The 21215-nt window shown below is 42.9% G+C and overlaps 1 protein-coding gene across 9 annotated transcripts in view; it reads right to left on the bottom strand.

Moving 5' to 3' along the window:
- FBN1 (fibrillin 1) overlaps window positions 1-21215 on the bottom strand; it is a 267073-nt gene that overhangs the window by 124990 nt on the left and 120868 nt on the right. For 8 of the 9 annotated variants that reach the window (XM_056572267.1, XM_056572268.1, XM_056572269.1 and 5 more), the window contains 4 exons: window positions 18940-19080; window positions 12859-12978; window positions 5240-5365; window positions 2202-2324 (listed from right to left, as the gene is read on the bottom strand). In XM_056572267.1, the coding sequence (XP_056428242.1) occupies window positions 2202-2324; window positions 5240-5365; window positions 12859-12978; window positions 18940-19080 (510 nt within the window). Of the gene's footprint in view, window positions 1-2201; window positions 2325-5239; window positions 5366-12858; window positions 12979-15983; window positions 15996-18939; window positions 19081-21215 lie in introns of those variants that run through there. The other variant, XM_056572276.1, reaches the window with a different exon arrangement.

The raw sequence follows: 21215 nt of genomic DNA, 5'->3' as shown, positions 1-21215 counted from the left end.
GCACCAGTTGATTTTTTAAAAAAAGTTTTCCACGGGAGTACCCCTTTAAAGAATGCTTGTCATTCATAGCGCTGTAGCGGCATATGTGTATAGATGCGCTGTGGGGGCCAGATAACGCTATATGTCTGGCCCCCACAGCGCTTCTATATACATATGCCTCTGCAGCGCTATGAATGACAAGTATTCTTTAAGCAGCGCATTGGGCAGCCGGGAAGATGCACTGGTAATAGAATGCTTGTCTATCATAGCGCTGCCGGGAGCTTATGATTGCACTGTGGGGGGCATATACATATATATATATATATACATGCTCTGCGGGGGGCATATGATAGCGCGGGGGGAATATATACATGCACTGCGGTGGGTATATGATAGCGCTGCGGGGGACAAGACATATAGCGTAGCAGGGGGCAAGATATATAGAAGCTGTGGGGGGCCAGACATATACCCCCCCCCAGCGATGCTATATATCTTTCCCTACCGCAGGTCTTCTATTTGAGAACTCCGCCGGGATCCCCGAATGGCTCCTCAGTACCGGCCATTCAGGGCTCCTGGCGGGGAATTTAAAAATTAAAGTAAAATACATTGTACATCGCTGGGGAGCAGAGCATGCTGCCCGCTCCCCTGCTTAATAACTTCTGATCGGATCGGGACTCAGAAGTGAGACCTGATGCGATCAATCCCTCAGCCACTGTACTACTACCCCCAACATGGAACAGACCCTGGTACATGATGGGAGTAGGATTCACTCGGTTTTGAGTAATTTCCCGACAGCTCAGAGCTGTTGGGTTTTGGTGAAGCAAAATTCACAGGTTTTCCTGAGAGTTTTTCATCATACGAGTTTTTTTTCTTTTTTGTCGGGAACACACATTTTTTGGGGTAACCATGCCTGTTTTGATGGGTTTAAAAAACACTTTGAGTGATGATATCTTTGTTGGGAAATTGTGTCGCACAAAGTGTCGCATGGGCTATGCGACACAAATTTGGTCGCACAACCCCAGAAAAAGAGTCGGGTTGACATTAGTAAATCAGGGCAAATGTGCGTGTGTATGAATATATGAAGTAAATGTGTGTGAGTATCTATACAAAGTGTGTGTATGTAGTACAAGGGGACCACTGTATACAGCCTTTTTGCTGAGAGTTGTAGTTTCGCAGGGGGTGGAACAGAGATTGCAGGAACATTGCTGTAAATCAGACTTTTAACAATCATTTTCCACCAGCTGTTGCAAAACTACAACTCCCAGCATGCCTGCACAGCCAAATGAAGTGTAGGCATGCTGGAAGTTGTAGTTTTGCAACTGGATGAAAAAGCTGTAGGCACACAGCTTTTGTGTGTGTGTGTGTGTGTGTGTGTATGGCATAAATCCAGAGTGGAAGCCTCTGTGTTTCCGGAACTGGAGAGGTGACAGCATGCCCCACCCCTTCGTGACGCCACCTCCCATAGACAGAATGTGGGTGCTGCACGGGCCCCCCGTGATCAGACATCTTATCCCCTATCCTGCCGGAATAACCCTTTAAAAGAGTCAGACAGTTTGAAATAACAGAAGAGAACGAAAGAAGAGAATGTTGTGACCTACCAACACAACAGCAGTCTGGTTAACAGCAGATTTATGGATGAATTCACACACAGATCCTGTTCTGCAGAAATGTCTGCAGTTTTTTCCATTCATTTATATAAGGGTTGCAGAAATCCATGTGCTTGCCCCCACAACAACCCCTTTCAGCTGAATAGAACCCATTTTTAGTCACAGAGATCTGCTGCATATCTAGATATTTACAGTAAACTCCATTACTGAACAGTCATTTCTATTGGAAAACTTCAAGGGAACCTATCACCATGAAAATGCTATATAATGTACCAGCATCAAGTTACAAAGCAAGAAAAGCGGAGCAGAATTATACGTAGTTTTGTTGGAAATAAAATCATTAAAATCAGCAACTTATTGAGTAAAAGGAGTCCAGTGGATAGGCTCACTTAATGACTGCCAGCTTTTCATGTATGAACATGCATACAGAAATGGAATAGGACCGCCCACTGGACTCCTAAGCAGAGATTATTATAAATAAGTTTCAGGTCTTAATGAATCTTGTTCACAAAACGATGCACACGTCTCTATAGCATGCTGCTGGCATACAAGACTTGCATGGCTCTCTTGAAGGTAAAAATGACTTTAATGCAACCATTTCCTGATCATATATACCTGTGCAAAAACGTCCATTAGGTGCAAGCTGAAAGCCAGGTTTGCAGATGCATTTAAAACTCCCATCCTCATTGATGCACATTCCATTTAGACACATGTTCTTTACACTACATTCATCCATATCTGCAAAACATAATAGATTTATCATTAATAACCTTACAAAAGGCAACCATGGTTGAGTTTCTTTACGATAGTCTTTTTTGCAACTGCATTATTCTACATTGTGTGGAAATAGAACAATTATATTGGAATATTCACAGTGACAGGTAAAGAATATATGGAAAAGGGGACTCTATGAATGTGAGCGGATGTTCAGTAACAAAATGTTTCTTCTTTTTGAAGCAGTGCTCTCTGCTGACACCTCTGTCTATTTTAGGAACTGTCCAGAACAGGATAGGTTTGCTATGGAAATTTGCTCATGCTCTGGACAGTTCCTAAAGTGGACAGAGATGTCAGCAGAGAGCACTGTGGTCAGACAGAAAGGAAATTAAAAAATAAAAGAACTTCCTGTGGAGCATATAGCAGCTGATTAGTACTGGAGGGATTAAGATTTTTAATAGAAGTAATTTACAAATCTGTTTAACTTTCTGGCACCAGTTGGTTTAAAAAATATGTTTTCCGGCAGAGTACCCCTTGAAACCTGGAAAGGTAAGTACAGCATCAGAACGCCAGTGTGGCAAACCACTCAAATTACTGCCCTTAGTTTGATTTAGAGGTAGGGTATTGCTCCGTATTTGCTGCTGCGATCACGGATGTCGACCATTACCGGCGGGTCCCTGGCTGCTATAAGCAGCCGGGACCTGCCGCACATGACCCGAGCATCTCTCTGATGCTCGCGGTTATGTATAGGACATAAATGTACGTCCTGGTGCGTTAAGTACCACCTCACCAGGACGTACATTTACATTGTGTGTCGTTAAGGGGTTAAACAGATTTGTAAATTACGTGAATTTAAAACTCTTAATCCTTCCAGTACTTATCTGCTGCTGTATGCTGCAGAGGAAGTTGTATAGTTTTTTTCTGTCTGACCACAGTGTTTTTTGATGACACCGCTGTCCATGTCAGGAACTGTCCATAGCAGGAGAGGTTTGCTATGGGGATTTTCTCCTACTCTTGACAGTTCCTGACATGGACAGAGGTGTCAGCAGAGAGCACTGTGGTCAGACAGAAAATAACTATACAACTTCCTCTGCAGAATACAGCAGCTGATAAGTACTGAAAGGATCAAGATTTTTAAATAGAAATAATTTACAAATCTTTTCAAACAGTAACCAACCCCTCAAGACTAGTATCAGTTACCTGATACATAGATGAAAAATAGTATAAATAATAATAGTAAATAGCTGGATCGTGCTTCAATTATAAGACACAATTTTATTGAATGTATAAAATATTAATTGTTGCAACTTGACCTCATGGCACAGGGCCCTTGTGCCGAGGAAAAGAGATATACGTGCTTGAACATATAAATACAATAAAAACAAACACCAATATTTAACATTAATGAAAAAATATTAAAATAAATAAAATTGGTGTCACTTTCGGTAATCCGGCAACTGATAGCCCAGAATTGTATTAAAAGTCCCGTAAATGATATGGGATCCTGATATATTAAGAAAGATGAGTAGGTTATAGTTACCAGCCTGATATAAGTCCCACTGTACCGTCACCTGAGGATGAATAGTGAGGTCCGCAAGTCTCGGGTGGTGAAAGATGCTGGCATGCGTCACCGCGGCGGTCTGCCTGCCACAGACCAGTTTGAATGGAAGCTTATTTTCGTACTCACTGAAGTCAGTGGGTAGGAAAATAAGAAGAAGTTGAAGATTATTATTGTATCCTAGGCTCTTATTTAATGATGAAAAAACATGCAGCAAAATATGGCTTGTGTGACCCTACCCTTAAACTGGTTTCTGGTCTGTGCAGCACATGAACTATAGGGAATTTACGATGAGTTACAAAGCAAGGGAGTTATTCCCCAGTTATATTCTAATAGAGCTTTTATCTTGTGACACTAGGTTTTTTCTTTACAGGAATTCACATTTTTTTTATGTTCTTAACATTAAGGTTGGGTTCGATCCTCTTTCTAGTGATAGATAGCCAATTCGGTTTGGGTACACGTTCTAGTAAAAGTCACTTGGAAACAGAAGACTGTATTTTACTCGGGAATACTCAGAAAGGTAGTATTCCCAGCCTTCAGTATTTGCATTTCTCTATCTTTACTAGCACGCTACTAAAGGTTATGCCTATAATAGCTATTTATTCTGATATGAAGAGGTTATGTGTCTATGGCTGATTTCACGGCTGTGACCTTTTAGCATGCTAGGAATAAATATAGAACTGGATACTGTTCAACTGAGCAAACTAAGTTATCAAATTTTCCAGAAAAAAAGTGTGTTGGATTGAGGAAGTTATCATATTGTTAGTGAAAACAATAGTGTTTGGAAGATTGGCAGGTTTACAAGTTTTCAGGAAAAGCCTTTCGTTCACTGTACAATAGTGGGAGTAGTGTTAGCTGTCAGACAGCACTAAAAGCGATGGCATGGGCCCTATAATAAAATATCATGGCATCACTGACAAATTAATGAATAGAACAACAATATAACAGACCCACTGTGCAATATTAAACATTAGAATAACATACAAAATGAGGATGAAGGTTTACTGAGACTGGCATATTATAGGCTGATCCTAAACAATTCTGTTGGCGAGGCAAATCTATTAAGAGGCTTTCTTAATACATCTTTGGCTGTAGTTGTCCACAAACTAAAATCTGAAATGGACATCATGTTCTTTAAATCCCAGCCTACCATTGAAATAAGTTGCAGGAACAGTGCAAGAGTGAAAAAAGTTGCATTTTGTTGCCCAAAATTTGCCCACTTTTTTCCACAAAAATTGTGGAAAAAAGTATTTATTAAGTTCCCCTCTAAGTGTCTAAAGGGGTAATAACATTAACATTCACATACCGTATATGGAGAAAAGTTAGTGCTGTACTATGAACTTAGAGAATAAAGCAGAAGTCATAAAAATGAAGAATTTACCTTGGCAATTCTTTCCATCAACTGACACTTGAAAGCCTGCATTGCACACACAGTGGAAACTGCCATCCGTGTTCACACACCGTCCATTGTTGCAGATACGACCATTTTGTAAGCATTCGTCGATGTCTAAAAGATATTGTTTCCATTAAAATCAGATAGAATACCTGTAACAGTGTAAATCCCAAAAAGAAGTATAGTAAAAGCATACGCAGGCAAAAAAGTTCACAATAAGGGTATGATCACACGATATATGTTCCTCAGGAGAAACGGCATGGCAGACTGGCTCTTTCCACAAGAAGAAAATGCATTCCATGAATGCAAAACCAGGTAGGGGTCGATTTGGTCGAACTTGAAAAAAGACTAGGAGATAATAATTGTCCTAGTGTGGGGGGACGTCTGCCCCCCATACTAAGACAATTATTGTCTCCTGGTCTTTTTTCAAGTTTGATCAAATCGACCCCTACCTGGTTACGACGTTCTGGTTCATATAGGTGTGGGCATTCTGTCTGCATTTGTTGTACCAGAATGTTGGTGGGAGGCAGATTCACATCATATGTGTCACGATGCCGGCTGGCAGGTAGTGGATCCTCTGTGCCAGAGAGGGATTGGCGTGGACCGTGCTAGTGGACCGGTTCTAAGCCACTACTGGTTTTCACCAGAGCCCGCCGCAAAGCGGGATGGTCTTGCTGCGGCGGTAGTGACCAGGTCGTATCCACTAGCAACGGCTCACCTCTCTGGCTGCTGAAGATAGGCGCGGTACAAGGGAGTAGGCAGAAGCAAGGTCGGACGTAGCAGAAGGTCGGGGCAGGCAGCAAGGATCGTAGTCAGGGGCAACGGCAGAAGGTCTGGAACACAGGCTAGGAACACACAAGGAACGCTTTCACTGGCACTAAGGCAACAAGATCCGGCAAGGGAGTGCAGGGGAAGTGAGGTGATATAGGGAAGTGCACAGGTGAACACACTAATTGGAACCACTGCGCCAATCAGCGGCGCAGTGGCCCTTTAAATCGCAGAGACCCGGCGCGCGCGCGCCCTAGGGAGCGGGGCCGCGCGCGCCGGGACAGAACAGACGGGGAGCGAGTCAGGTACGGGAGCCGGGGTGCGCATCGCGAGCGGGCGCTACCCGCATCGCGTATCGCATCCCGGCTGACAGTGGAATCGCAGCGCCCCGGGTCAGAGGATGTGACCGGAGCGCTGCAGCGGGGAGAGTGAAGCGAGCGCTCCGGGGAGGAGCGGGGACCCGGAGCGCTCGGCGTAACAGTACCCCCCCCCCCTTGGGTCTCCCCCTCTTCTTAGAGCCTGAGAACCTGAGGAGCAGACTTTTGTCTAGGATGTTGTCCTCAGGTTCCCAGGATCTCTCTTCAGGACCACAACCCTCCCAGTCCACCAAAAAAAAAGTTTTCCCTCTGACCTTCTTGGAAGCCAAGATTTCTCTGACAGAGAAGACGTCCGAGGAGCCGGAAACAGGAGTGGGAGGAACAGATTTGGGAGAAAAACGGTTGAGGATGAGTGGTTTGAGAAGAGAGACGTGAAAGGCATTAGGGATACGAAGAGAAGGAGGAAGAAGAAGTTTATAAGAGACAGGATTAATTTGAGACAAAATTTTGAAAGGACCAAGATAGCGTGGTCCCAACTTGTAGCTAGGGACACGGAAGCGGACATATTTAGCGGAGAGCCATACCTTGTCTCCAGGGGAAAAAACGGGAGGAGCTCTTCTTTTCTTGTCCGCGAACTTCTTCATGCGTGAAGAAGCCTGTAAGAGAGAATTTTGGGTCTCTCTCCATATGATGGAAAGGTCACGAGAAATTTCATCCACAGCGGGCAGACCAGAGGGCAAGGGAGTAGGGAGGGGGGGAAGAGGGTGACGGCCGTACACCACGAAAAATGGGGATTTGGAGGAAGACTCAGAGACCCTGAAGTTATACGAGAATTCGGCCCATGGGAGGAGATCTGCCCAGTCATCCTGGCGGGAGGAAACAAAATGTCGTAAATAATCACCCAAGATCTGGTTAATTCTTTCTACTTGTCCATTGGACTGGGGATGATATGCAGAAGAAAAATTTAATTTAATCTTGAGTTGTTTACAGAGAGCCCTCCAGAATTTAGACACGAATTGGACGCCTCTATCCGAGACAATCTGTGTAGGCAACCCGTGAAGACGAAAAATGTGTACAAAAAATTGTTTAGCCAACTGAGGCGCAGAAGGAAGACCAGGAAGAGGGATGAAATGTGCCATTTTGGAGAATCGATCAACGACCACCCAAATAACAGTGTTGCCACGGGAAGGGGGTAAATCAGTAATAAAATCCATACCAATCAGAGACCAAGGCTGTTCGGGGACAGGCAGAGGATGAAGAAAACCAGCGGGCTTCTGGCGAGGAGTCTTATCCCGGGCACAGATAGTGCAGGCTCGCACAAAGTCCACAACATCCGTCTCCAGAGTCGGCCACCAATAGAAGCGGGAGATGAGTTGCACAGATTTCTTGATACCCGCATGACCTGCGAGATGGGAGGAGTGACCCCATTTAAGGATTCCGAGGCGTTGGCGAGGAGAAACAAAGGTCTTTCCTGGAGGAGTCTGCCTGATGGAGGCAGGAGAAGTGGAGATCAGGCAGTCAGGTGGAATGATGTGTTGCGGAGAGAGTTCAACTTCTGAGGCATCCGAGGAACGAGAGAGAGCATCGGCCCTAATGTTCTTATCGGCAGGACGAAAGTGAATCTCAAAATTAAATCGGGCAAAGAACAGAGACCACCGGGCCTGGCGAGGATTCAGCCGTTGGGCAGACTGGAGGTAGGAGAGGTTCTTGTGGTCGGTGTAGATAATAACAGGAGAACTTGATCCCTCCAGCAGATGCCTCCATTCCTCAAGTGCTAATTTAATGACTAGAAGCTCTCGATCCCCGATGGAGTAGTTCCTCTCCGCTGGAGAGAAGGTCCTAGAGAAAAAACCACAAGTGACAGCATGCCCGGAAGAATTTTTTTGTAGAAGAACAGCTCCAGCTCCCACTGAGGAGGCATCAACCTCCAATAGGAAGGGTTTGGAAGGGTCAGGTCTGGAGAGGACGGGAGCCGAAGAAAAGGCAGACTTGAGTCGTTTAAAGGCGTCTTCTGCTTGAGGAGGCCAGGACTTGGGATCAGCATTTTTTTTGGTTAAAGCCACGATAGGAGCCACAATGGTAGAAAAATGTGGAATAAATTGCCTGTAATAATTGGCGAACCCCAAAAAGCGTTGGATAGCACGGAGTCCGGAGGGGCGTGGCCAATCTAAGACGGCAGAAAGCTTGTCTGGATCCATCTGTAGTCCCTGGCCAGAGACCAAATATCCTAGAAAAGGAAGAGATTGGCATTCAAACAGACATTTCTCAATTTTGGCATAGAGTTGGTTGTCACGAAGTCTCTGAAGAACCATACGGACATGCTGGCGGTGTTCTTCTAGATTGGCAGAAAAAATTAGGATATCGTCCAGATATACAACAACACAGGAGTATAACAGATCACGAAAAATTTCATTGACAAAGTCCTGGAAGACGGCAGGGGCGTTGCACAGGCCGAAGGGCATGACCAGATACTCAAAGTGTCCATCTCTGGTGTTAAATGCCGTTTTCCACTCGTCCCCCTCTCTGATGCGGATGAGGTTATAGGCGCCTCTTAAGTCCAATTTAGTAAAGATGTGGGCACCTTGGAGGCGATCAAAGAGTTCAGAGATGAGGGGTAAGGGGTAGCGGTTCTTAACCGTGATTTTATTAAGACCGCGGTAGTCAATGCAAGGACGTAGGGAGCCATCTTTTTTGGACACAAAGAAAAATCCGGCTCCGGCAGGAGAGGAGGATTTACGGATAAAGCCCTTTTTAAGATTCTCCTGGACGTATTCGGACATGGCAAGAGTCTCTGGGGCAGAGAGAGGATAAATTCTGCCCCGGGGTGGAGTAGTGCCCGGGAGGAGGTCGATAGGGCAATCATAAGGCCTGTGAGGAGGTAGAGTCTCAGCTTGTTTTTTGCAGAAAACATCCGCGAAGTCCATATAGGCCTTAGGGAGACCGGTTACTGGAGGAACCACAGAGTTACGGCAAGGGTTACTGGGAACCGGTTTTAGACAGTTCTTGGAACAAGAGGACCCCCAACTCTTGATCTCCCCAGTGGACCAATCCAGGGTTGGGGAATGAAGTTGAAGCCAGGGAAGTCCAAGGAGAATTTCCGAGGTGCAATTGGGGAGGACCAAAAGTTCAATCCTCTCATGATGAGATCCGATGCTCATAAGAAGGGGCTCCGTGCGGAAACGTATGGTACAGTCCAATCTTTCATTATTTACACAATTGATGTAGAGGGGTCTGGCGAGACTGGTCACGGGGATGTTGAACCTGTTGACGAGAGAGGCCAAAATAAAATTTCCTGCAGATCCAGAGTCCAAGAAGGCCACTGTAGAGAAGGAGAAGGCAGAGGCAGACATCCGCACAGGCACAGTAAGACGTGGAGAAGCAGAGTAGACATCAAGGACTGTCTCACCTTTGTGCGGAGTCAGCGTACGTCTTTCCAGGCGGGGAGGACGGATAGGACATTCCCTCAGGAAGTGTTCGGTACTAGCACAGTACAGGCAGAGGTTCTCCATACGGCGTTGTGTCCTCTCTTGAGGTGTCAGGCGAGACCGGTCGACCTGCATAGCCTCCACGGCGGGAGGCACAGGAACAGATTGCAGGGGACCAGAGGAGAGAGGAGCCGAGGAGAAGAAACGCCTCGTGCGAACAGAGTCCATATCTTGGCGGAGTTCCTGACGCCTTTCGGAAAAACGCATGTCAATGCGAGTGGCTAGGTGAATAAGTTCATGTAGATTAGCAGGAATTTCTCGTGCGGCCAGAACATCTTTAATGTTGCTGGATAGGCCTTTTTTGAAGGTCGCGCAGAGGGCCTCATTATTCCAGGACAATTCTGAAGCAAGAGTACGGAATTGTACGGCATACTCGCCAACGGAAGAATTACCCTGGACCAGGTTCAACAGGGCAGTCTCAGCAGAAGAGGGTCGGGCAGGTTCCTCAAAGACACTTCGGATTTCCGAGAAGAAGGAGTGTACAGAGGCAGTGACGGGGTCATTGCGGTCCCAGAGCGGTGTGGCCCATGACAGGGCTTTTCCGGACAGAAGGCTGACTACGAAAGCCACCTTAGACCTTTCAGTGGGAAACAGGTCCGACATCATCTCCAGATGCAGGGAACATTGGGAAAGAAAGCCACGGCAAAACTTAGAGTCCCCATCAAATTTATCCGGCAAGGATAAGCGTATCCCAGGAGCGGCCACTCGCTGCGGAGGAGGTGCAGGAGCTGGCGGAGGAGATGACTGCTGAAGCTGTGGTAGTAACTGTTGTAGCATAACGGTCAGTTGAGACAGCTGTTGGCCTTGTTGCGCTATCTGTTGTGATTGCTGGGCGACCACCGTGGTGAGGTCAGCGACAACTGGCAGAGGAACTTCAGCGGGATCCATGGCCGGATCTACTGTCACGATGCCGGCTGGCAGGTAGTGGATCCTCTGTGCCAGAGAGGGATTGGCGTGGACCGTGCTAGTGGACCGGTTCTAAGCCACTACTGGTTTTCACCAGAGCCCGCCGCAAAGCGGGATGGTCTTGCTGCGGCGGTAGTGACCAGGTTGTATCCACTAGCAACGGCTCACCTCTCTGGCTGCTGAAGATAGGCGCGGTACAAGGGAGTAGGCAGAAGCAAGGTCGGACGTAGCAGAAGGTCGGGGCAGGCAGCAAGGATCGTAGTCAGGGGCAACGGCAGAAGGTCTGGAACACAGGCTAGGAACACACAAGGAACGCTTTCACTGGCACTAAGGCAACAAGATCCGGCAAGGGAGTGCAGGGGAAGTGAGGTGATATAGGGAAGTGCACAGGTGAACACACTAATTGGAACCACTGCGCCAATCAGCGGCGCAGTGGCCCTTTAAATCGCAGAGACCCGGCGCGCGCGCGCCCTAGGGAGCGGGGCCGCGCGCGCCGGGACAGAACAGACGGGGAGCGAGTCAGGTACGGGAGCCGGGGTGCGCATCGCGAGCGGGCGCTACCCGCATCGCGTATCGCATCCCGGCTGACAGTGGAATCGCAGCGCCCCGGGTCAGAGGATGTGACCGGAGCGCTGCAGCGGGGAGAGTGAAGCGAGCGCTCCGGGGAGGAGCGGGGACCCGGAGCGCTCGGCGTAACAATATGCTACTGGATCCACACACAATATAAAGCAATACATTAATTGCAATACCACACATGTGGTTTATCTTATGGTTTATCTTATCTCATGCGTAGAATGCAAATTGCAATATGTGGAGTGCACCCCTACCCCTCTCAAAGTTAGGATCATGAAGCATTTGTCCGACATCCTTCACTTCAACACATGTCATATTTCAGCCGTATCGTCTCATTGTGCCAAGTAACATGTATTGAGTACCTCCACATTACACATTCAGGGTATAGAACAGGTTTCTTTTCCCCAGAAGTGAAGTATTTTGGATTATGACTCTTGCTACCCAAATTCCAAAAGGTTTGAATAAAAGGCAGGACATTCTATTACATTATTAATTATTCACTTATTATTTCATATATTTTCTTTATACGATACATCCTCCCTTTTATCGCTATTTGTGTATATTTATATGCATATAGATTACCATTTACACATCATTAGTGTTGCTCGCGAATATTCGCAATTCGAATATTATTCGCGAATATCGCATATTCGCGAATTCGCGAATTTCGCGAATATAGCGCTATATATTCGTAATTACGAATATTGGTTTGTTTTTTTTTTGTTTTTTTCACAGTACACATCACAGTGATCACCCCTCTCTGCTTCCAGCTTGTGTGGTGTAAAGAAGGCTGTAATACTACTGTGTGAGACTGGCGTGCTAAAATTCGCATATGCGACAATTCGCATATGCTAATTTTCGCATATGCGAATTTGTACGCATGTTAATCTTGCATATACTAATATTCACATATATTAATTTTCGCATACGCGAATATTCGCATATGCGAAAATAAAACGAGAATATAACGAATATGCGAATATTCGCGAATATAAGACGAATATTCGTCCATATATTCGCGAATATTCGCGAATTCGAATATGGCCTATGCCGCTCAACACTACACATCATATCAAAATACTTCTGTCTACCATTTCCCATGTCTTGATGTCTATATTTCATGGTTACATTTAGTTTCTCTCTTCATTATATATCATTATTATTTTTGTCTGGCTTTTATAATACTGTGTTTTCTATTTACTTATATTGCAATTTTAATCCGCTGGACACTTTCTAATTGATGATATGATATTGTCTGCATTCTTTGGTATGTCAAGGGTTAAATGATCCGGTACAGGTGTGCTCCACCTTCCTTGGATCATTTCCCGTATATAAGTTGGAGACTTTCATTCTTGTTGTTATATGGCTAAGGGCAGTTAACGCCTGAAACGCGTCATCATCCTTGTTCACCTACCTGTGTTGCTGACTTTTAATCATTAAAATGGTTATTATTATCATTATTTATATTGTACTAGTGTTTCCTCTATATCATACCTGTAACACAGACCCATATACTGCTCTCCCTGGCTTTACAGACCAGTATCATGTTATTCCATACCTCTGCATTCTGTTCGTGTTGATGTGCTCTGGAATCCTGAGTGACATTGGCAAATATATGATCCCTGGGTATTTACACAATCGGCATGAAGGCAGGGGTTTCTTTCACACTCATCAACATCTAACATGTAGAGAAAGAGAATAATAAGAGCAATTCAGATACAACACATGATTTTACAATTGCTTATAGGAGGAAATCAGTTTCCATTGTTCATGTAACCAAATCTTAACTAACCCACAGCATACTAAAGGTGGCCATACACATTGGACAGAAGTAAGCTGAAGGTTTATCAACCATTAAATGAATGATTGATGGAAAATTGTTACACTGACGCAGCCTTACACATATTGGCAACTACATTTGTTCAAATTGTCCATACATGATCAACAATACCAGACAAAAGGACAAAAGATCTTCCTGGGAATATTCTTCCACAGAAAAATTATTTAGGTAACAACCAGCTGCCGAACTAGCCAAGGACTAACTACTAACGGAAGAATATTTTAAACATGGCTGACTTGTTTCCAGATGAGAACTAATTGTCATTGGTCCACTAAAACAATACTTCATTGTTATATTCCATCCGAATAGTGTCAATGTAATCCACTTTTATCAACTTTATGTACTGGTACCTATATACCCGGTATCTGCCATTGTAGAATGTATTAGTATTCCTTCTTTCTGTCTTGTGATAAGTTGGATGGATTCAGAATAAGTATAGGGTGATTCTGGAAAGTTCATCTTATTCTTAGTGTTTACTTAATTGGGTGGTTCTTTAATAGCTTAGATAATATATATATATATATATATATATATATATATATATACACACACACACACACACACACATATATGCACATACATACACCCTGGTGGACTAAGGTAGACAAACACTATGATAGGTGCCCCGTTGGTAACTATTCCTATCATCACTGCATTGCACAAGCTAAAACACAAAATGAATCAAAATAAAGCTTATTCGTTCACATGCATTTAAGGCCTTTCAGACAACAGGTAGGAAGGGGAATTCCTCAAAATATAGTCAGAAAGAATGCAAATCCAGAGGATTAAACTGCATTCCTTTCATAATCTAAAACTCAAGTAACAGACAAAAACACTTATCAAATATAGACATGGCTGCAAGTGAGGCATCAATTTTCCTCGTAACAACAAGAAGAATTTGTGGTTAAAAATATAAATCCCTTCAAAATAACTTATGGGACATGATCGTATATTCATTAATTTCTCTACACCAAGGACACCAAGAATACATGAAATATGTTTCAAATTACATTTTCTCCACAATCTGGAAAAAAGATCAAGACTCAGCAAAGACTGTTGCTCATTCATAATTCTATTCCCTAAGTACAGTCAAACATCCTTCCTAAAATGACCTTTAGATTGCTAAATCATCTTCACATTGCTATGTACTGGTTGTTTGGCTGAACAAATAATGTATACGCTGCAATTCTGACCTAAATGTACAGAAATTGGCCTTATAAAAACAAGGTGCAATGAAGTCAATATCAATACCAAGTCCTCCAATACATAACTTCAAGGCATAGCCAACATCTTTTGCTATTCTTTCACTCTATACGCAATGGTTCACTAAATTCAAAAACTGATCCACCAAATGGAAATTTAGAAAATTACATTTGAAAACAAATTGTATCTTGCATAATTTCCATGCTGGGCTCTTATAACATTTAACTTCTTGTAAAGGTCATTCCATATAGAGTTTTTTTTCCAAAGAAATGGTTCACTCCAGCCTTGACTAACATATACTTTGGGTACATATTACATTCCTAAAAAGCACCAGGTAGACTTGAGTATCCTGTTAATGGAAAACAACCAATGTTCCATGGAGAAGTTTCCTAGGAGACATTTCATGATTTGGCATCTTGTATCTTAAAACATGACTCACCACAAAAGTTTTGGACTCAACAGTGCCTAATGAACCAACATTCTCAAGAATACATTTCACACTCTTTTAAATGTATTACACAAACATTTCACCCGGTCCCGGTCTTCATATCACTCCCTGCGTTGTAACTCATAACAGCATAATGCTCTTTACTATAAAAGCGGCTTGTACATTTATTGGCAACTAGCATTTTCCATTTGCAAAGAAACCATAAACAGTTCTAAAGCTAAAGCCTCTGACACTTGCTGAGATAATGATGATGGTTTTTGTTAGAATGCCAGTTTCCTTCTTGTCCTAGGTCAATTCTTTTAATTTCTGTTAAAAATTTGTTTCACATTAAATAAGACTATTATATTCTTGGAGTGAAACATTAGCTTTCACCTTCACTTGCCCTTAAAGTTTGTGTGAAGTCAATAGTAAAACGTTTGGGTAGTAAGAACCCGCCCCTTTTTGAGGTTTGTCTGGTTTGCAGGATTATTTTGGTGCATTGCGCAACAAATTCTGGCACACAAATCCAACAAAAGCAGGTAAGGTTCACAATATTAAATTAGGGCCAGTGTTGGAATTACTACTGTTTTTTTTATACAATGTGTGCATTGATGGCCACTTTCCCTAAAATTATAATAGAATACATCATTAGATAAAAAAAATTGCCTCTTTTTATCCCTATTTAACTGCTGTAAGGAAGGCGTAGAAAAAATGTTGCAAAATAAGAATATTTTCAAAAACTGAAGTGTTGGGGACTTCGGGTTCCAGTGCTGCCATGGCAGGACAGGAATGCTCTCATTTTCATATTTAAGTTTGACTTAATTAACTGAAAGTGGGCTTAGAACTGGATGAGGAACAGTTAAACTCAGCTGAAAAGCTAGGTTGTGGAAGACTGTTCACGTCACAGGTCACACACCCTGGCAAGACCGGGCACAGTGCTGAGACATAGTAGTTATACTACCAACAAGGTTTCAGAGCAGTCTGGGTTTTTCAGGAGTGTTGGGTAAGCGCTTTCGAAGAAGCACAAAGAAATGGGCAAGCTTGCAGCAGTTGTCAGAAACATCATACTTCTCTACAAAATCGGAAGATGTCCAGCAGCTTCATGAACTCAGAACTGGCAGAAACAGGTGGGACCCATGTACACTTATCTACTGTTCATAAAAGTTAGGCCAGAAGTGGTCTTCATGGAAAAATTGCAGCCAAAAAGCCATACCTCTGATGTGGAAACAAAGGCAAGCGACTCATCTATGCATAAAAACATAGGAACTGGGGTGCAGAAAAATGGCAGGTACTCTGGACTGGCAGTTGCAGAAGGCAGTTTGTTTGCTCAAGGGCTGGGGTGTGGTATAAAATAAGTGTCTGCAGGCAATAGTAAAGCATGGTGGAGGTTCCTTGCAAGTTTGAGGCTGCATTTCAGGAAATGGAGTTGAGGATTTGATTGGGATTAATGGTGCCATAAGTGTTGAAAAATACAGGCAGATACTTATCCATTATGAAATTCCATCAGAAGAAAATCTGATTGGCTCCTGATTTATTTTCCAGCAGAACAATACCAAACATACAGCCACTGTCATTAAAGGGGTATTCTTATCTGGCTGATTAGCTCTGTCTGCTGTTAACACTTCAGGGATTGCTGGTGGATGGGCTGGGTGAGAGGCAGGCATCTGCTTCTGTGTCTGACATGTTTCAAGCAATGGGACTAAGCCTGGAGTTGTCAAGCAAGATGGGCTGAGAAAGACCCATGGGTAGGGAGCCTGTTGTAAGCTCAGGAGCTCCAGCCACTACACAGGGAATGAAGTCACCACTGCATTGAAGCAGAGCTGGTGGATGGGATCTCAGGCTACCAGCTGTCAACAAGAGAGACAGATGAGGAGGGATATCAACAGAACCCAGCAAGTTTGCTAAATGAAAACAATTGCAAACTTGTTTATGCTGCTATACTCTACACATAGAGACATGGTTAAGGAAATTGGAATATACCTTTAAGAACTATCTTTAGAAGAACAAAGAGTCTTGGAAGTGATGATTTGGCCCCCATTGAGCCCTGATCTCAACATCATCAAGTCTGTCTGGGATTACAGAAAGATACAGATGAATTTGAGCAAGCCTACTTCAACAGAAAATCTGGGGTTAATCCTCCAAGATGTCTGTAACAACTGCAGAGTTCATTTAAAAACCGTGTGCAAGTGTACCTAGAAGAATGATAACTGTTTAAGGGCTTGTTCACATTACTGTCTGTCCTCGTTATCAATCCGTTTGATAATTTTTAATTTGCTTCCTGTTCCGTTTTTTATGACAGGGAAAAGACGTTGCATGAAGTATTTTTTCTCCCGTCAAAAATAACGGAATAGAAATGGATATTATAAATGTTAGGTTTAGGCTGGGTTCACATATGCCGGACACTGGACATATGTAATCCCATAATATAATAGAAGTTGGCTCACACTATGTGAAAAATAAATAAATATATATATCGAGGTACTTGGGTTGCACGTAACCCTTCGTGCCAAAAAATAGAAATACCATAATTTGTATCTAGAGGTCTGTACCATAATTTGTTTTTATATTCCATATGTAATCCCAGCCTAAACTGATGAAAATAAACCATTAAAACTATTATTTTTTAAAGCATTCTTACTTTGCAGCATTTTCCCCACACCTGCCTTACATTTAAACAGTTCTATATATACAGAGTATATAGATAAAGATGTAATACAGTCCCCTAAAAGAGCTCAGACTGTGGGGCCCTACTTTATATAAGTGTTTTTCCCTTTAAGATAGAGTAGATTACATTTAGAATGCACTTGTTACTGTTTTAAATGTATGCTAAAATGAAAATAGAAAGTTTTTTTTATTTTTTATGAAAAGCATTATATAGAAATATAGAATTTTTAAACTTGGTGACAGTTACTAAGGATCTTTCTTTTATTCCTTCAGGGCAAATATCTTCATTCAATACATTCTTGGGATTTTTGAAATGTTCATTTTAACAATTTCCCGCCAGCTTAGCCAAATGTCCAGACGTTTGCAAACAGTACAGTAACTACTAAGGCAAAGTCATTCTTTTTGCAGAAACGTACCTATCCCTAATGCAAAAGCAATTCCCTAGAGACATAAAGGGGTTTAACAAAGACAATGTTCATCCAGCACTGTGATAAAACTGTTACCTTTATTTCCATCTCCAGGTAATACATAAATCTTCCTTATGCTAGCATCACCTCACAGTCTGACATGTTTCTGGCACATGTGAGACCTTAATCATAGAGGTCTAGTATTTTTAATTATTACCTCTGGATGGAAGTAAATTTTACAGCTTTATCACAGACAACTTACAACTGTAGTGCAAGACTTTTATATACTGCTGAACCCGGGCTGCAAAAATAAACAAAATAAACTTTAACTCACCTTCCTACATGCCCCCGTTTGCTGGCCTCACGGTCCAGCGGTGCGAACCTCATTCAACTTCCTGGGGACGGAGACGTCACAGAATCATCGGTGTATCACCGGCCGCAACGATGTCCTGCCCCGGCCGGTGATAGGCTGAGACCGCTTTCATGTAAGGAGCTCTGGCCGGCCGGGGCGGGACATCACTGCGGCCGGTGATATGCCGATGGCTCTGTGACGTCTCCGTCCCCAGGAAGTTGAATGAGGTTTGCACCGCTGGACCATGAGGCCAGTACCGGACCGACAGGGGCATGTAGGAAGTTGAGTTAAAGTTTATTTTGTTTATTTTTGCAGCCCGGGCAGAGCAATATATAAAAATCTTGCACTACAGTTGTCCTTTAAATAAGGTATTCTCCATTTAGATATGCCATCACTATATGAATGGTGGGGGTCTGTTTCAGAACTACAACCCATTCAGTTTTTACGAGTGGAGCTTCCAGTCACCCGAATGTGCAGGTAACTGCAGCTCTGCCCATTCACTTGAAAGGAGCTGTGCTGCAGATTCCCTGTGCAGCTGGAGGCAGAATACCACAGTGCAGGAAAGGACTGTATAGGGACCACAATGTTGAATTTATCCTCAATCATGCGTGAGGGTCTGACCTCCAGACCCTTAGCAATATGCCAACACTCCTAATAATATGCCAACACTGAGATGGGAATACCTATTGAACCAAGAACAATAAAAACTGTTAAAAAATGTAAAAGTAAGTAAAAACATAACATACCTATGCATTCTCCTCTACCATCTAAATGGAATCCCTTGTTGCACTCACAGCGATAGCTTCCAGGAGTGGGGATGCACCGACCATGTATACACAGGTTCCGGTACAATAAACAGTAATCTTGTGTTAAATTTAATGAGGTGACTAGTGGAACAAAAAGACACAAAACAAAAAATTCAATCACTGCACATCAACAATAACTTTACTCATCCATACAACTATGCCCAATTTATGTCATACTCATAGGGTGGCAAAAGTTGGGTTATATAGAATCAGTGTATGAGGCTTTAAAAATTGCACTGTCCTTTAAATAAACTTTGACATGTTACATACCTATGTGAATTATTTCTATGGCAATTGTGGAGGGAGGGGGGGTAGAGGAAAGTAGGACAAAGATGTGTGTAAATTTGTATCCAACATTTTGAGTTACTAAAGACTGTTCATAATAATGATTACTATCTATGGGTAGAACTATGGGTCACTTTAAGGGTTTGGAGGCAGAGTTTTGGAGGCGGAGCCGCGTGTCACAGACACGCCGGCACACAGCCCCGCCTCCAAAACTCACTACACACATAGGGCTGCCGCGGGAAAGCCCTGTGTGTATAGTGAGCAAGGAATACGCAGCGTATTTCCCGCTGCTGCCGTAAATTTTGCGCATCGTCAAATACGCTGCGTATACGCCCTGTGGGAACGCACCCTAAAGAAATCCATAAAGAAACAAATTAGACCACAGGTGTGCACATATGGATGGCTTCCCTATGTCTCATTCAGGGCTCCTTCTCCTGAACAAAAGTCCAATATAGAGAAAAGAGACATACTCTGGGAATTGCAGCAATGTTCACTTTTATCTCACTTATTCATAAGTGACATCTCTGTCATTACAACAGAGAAATGACATATTCACCCGGTGGCATGTGAGCAGCTGGAGGAACGTTTCAGGAGTCCCCTCCCTTTCTCAACCTAACTTCCGTGAACCAATCACCTTCTACTAATACAGGTGAATTCTCGCGAGATTTCATTTCTATATAAAATAGTATAAAACATATAAATATACATAGAGAAATAGACATACATATACATGATTCAGGATAGCAGCAGTATTTCAGAAGAAAACATTAAAATGACATTGTTCATTAAAGCCTTTTGGTGTCACAGTATTCAGGTGGTGTATCCAATATACCTCCCTTTGATCTAATCTTTTTATTTCATCTAAATTTGAACCCTCAATCTCCTCCAGTATTAACCACCTCAGATCACTAGTTTGATGTCTGTTTTCAATAAAATGCCTGGCGAGACTGGTTTCACCATATTTATCCATGGCTACATTTTCTTCTAACTTTTTCTTGTAAGTCCTAATGGAGCTTCTATGTTCATTTAGTCTTACTTTAATAATACGGCATGTCTGTCCCACATATGACATGCCGCATGGGCATTTAAGCATGTAGATGACCTGTTTGGAATTGCAGGTATGGAACCCTTTGAGTTAAATTTTATTACCTTGGGTTGGGTGTGTGACATAATCCCCTTTTATTATGCTGCTACAATTTTGACAGGACATACATGGAAATGTCCCTATTTTTTGTGTTTTCAGAAATTTTTGTTTGGACTATTTCTTCTCGTATCAAGTGGTTAGCTATTGATTTATTCTTTTGGTAAATAAATCTTGGCTTCTGTTTGAATAAATGCCCATATTTTTCATCGGCTTTTAATACACTCCAATATTTGTTCACTACTCTCCTAATTAATTTCGCATGACCATCATAAGTTGACAAGTACATGAAACCCCTTTTATTATCATTCTTCTTACTTCTTTTTCTTAAGACTTCCCTAGGAATCTGTTCTACTTCCCCTACTTTTATTAGCCTGTCCATAAAACAAAGCCTGAGGGCTGAGATATGTGGATGACTGCTTTTTTTTATGGACAGGTACAACAGATGATCTCTTGGTGTACATACAGAATTTGAATGGTTGCCATCCACTTATAGAGTTCACATGTGAGTATGATGCCAATTCCATACATTACCTAGATGTAGAGGTTAGTGTTAAAAATGGGAAGTTTGAGACCACCTTATTCTCAAAAGAAAGTGACAGAAATAACCTGCTACACAAAAAGAGTGGACATGCTACCCAAACATTTAAAGGGATTCCGAAGGGTCAATTAATAAGAGAAAAGAGGATCTGTAGTACAAAGGAAGAGTTTACAAAAAATAAGGAAAAGATCATTGAAAAATTTGTGTTAGGATTCGGCAGGCTGGATGTGGATCCTCTGTGTCAGCGAG

This window comes from Hyla sarda, chromosome 4 (genome assembly GCF_029499605.1).
Source record: "Hyla sarda isolate aHylSar1 chromosome 4, aHylSar1.hap1, whole genome shotgun sequence".
NCBI lineage: Eukaryota > Metazoa > Chordata > Amphibia > Anura > Hylidae > Hyla > Hyla sarda.
This window is presented reverse-complemented; position numbering and strand designations above follow the sequence as displayed.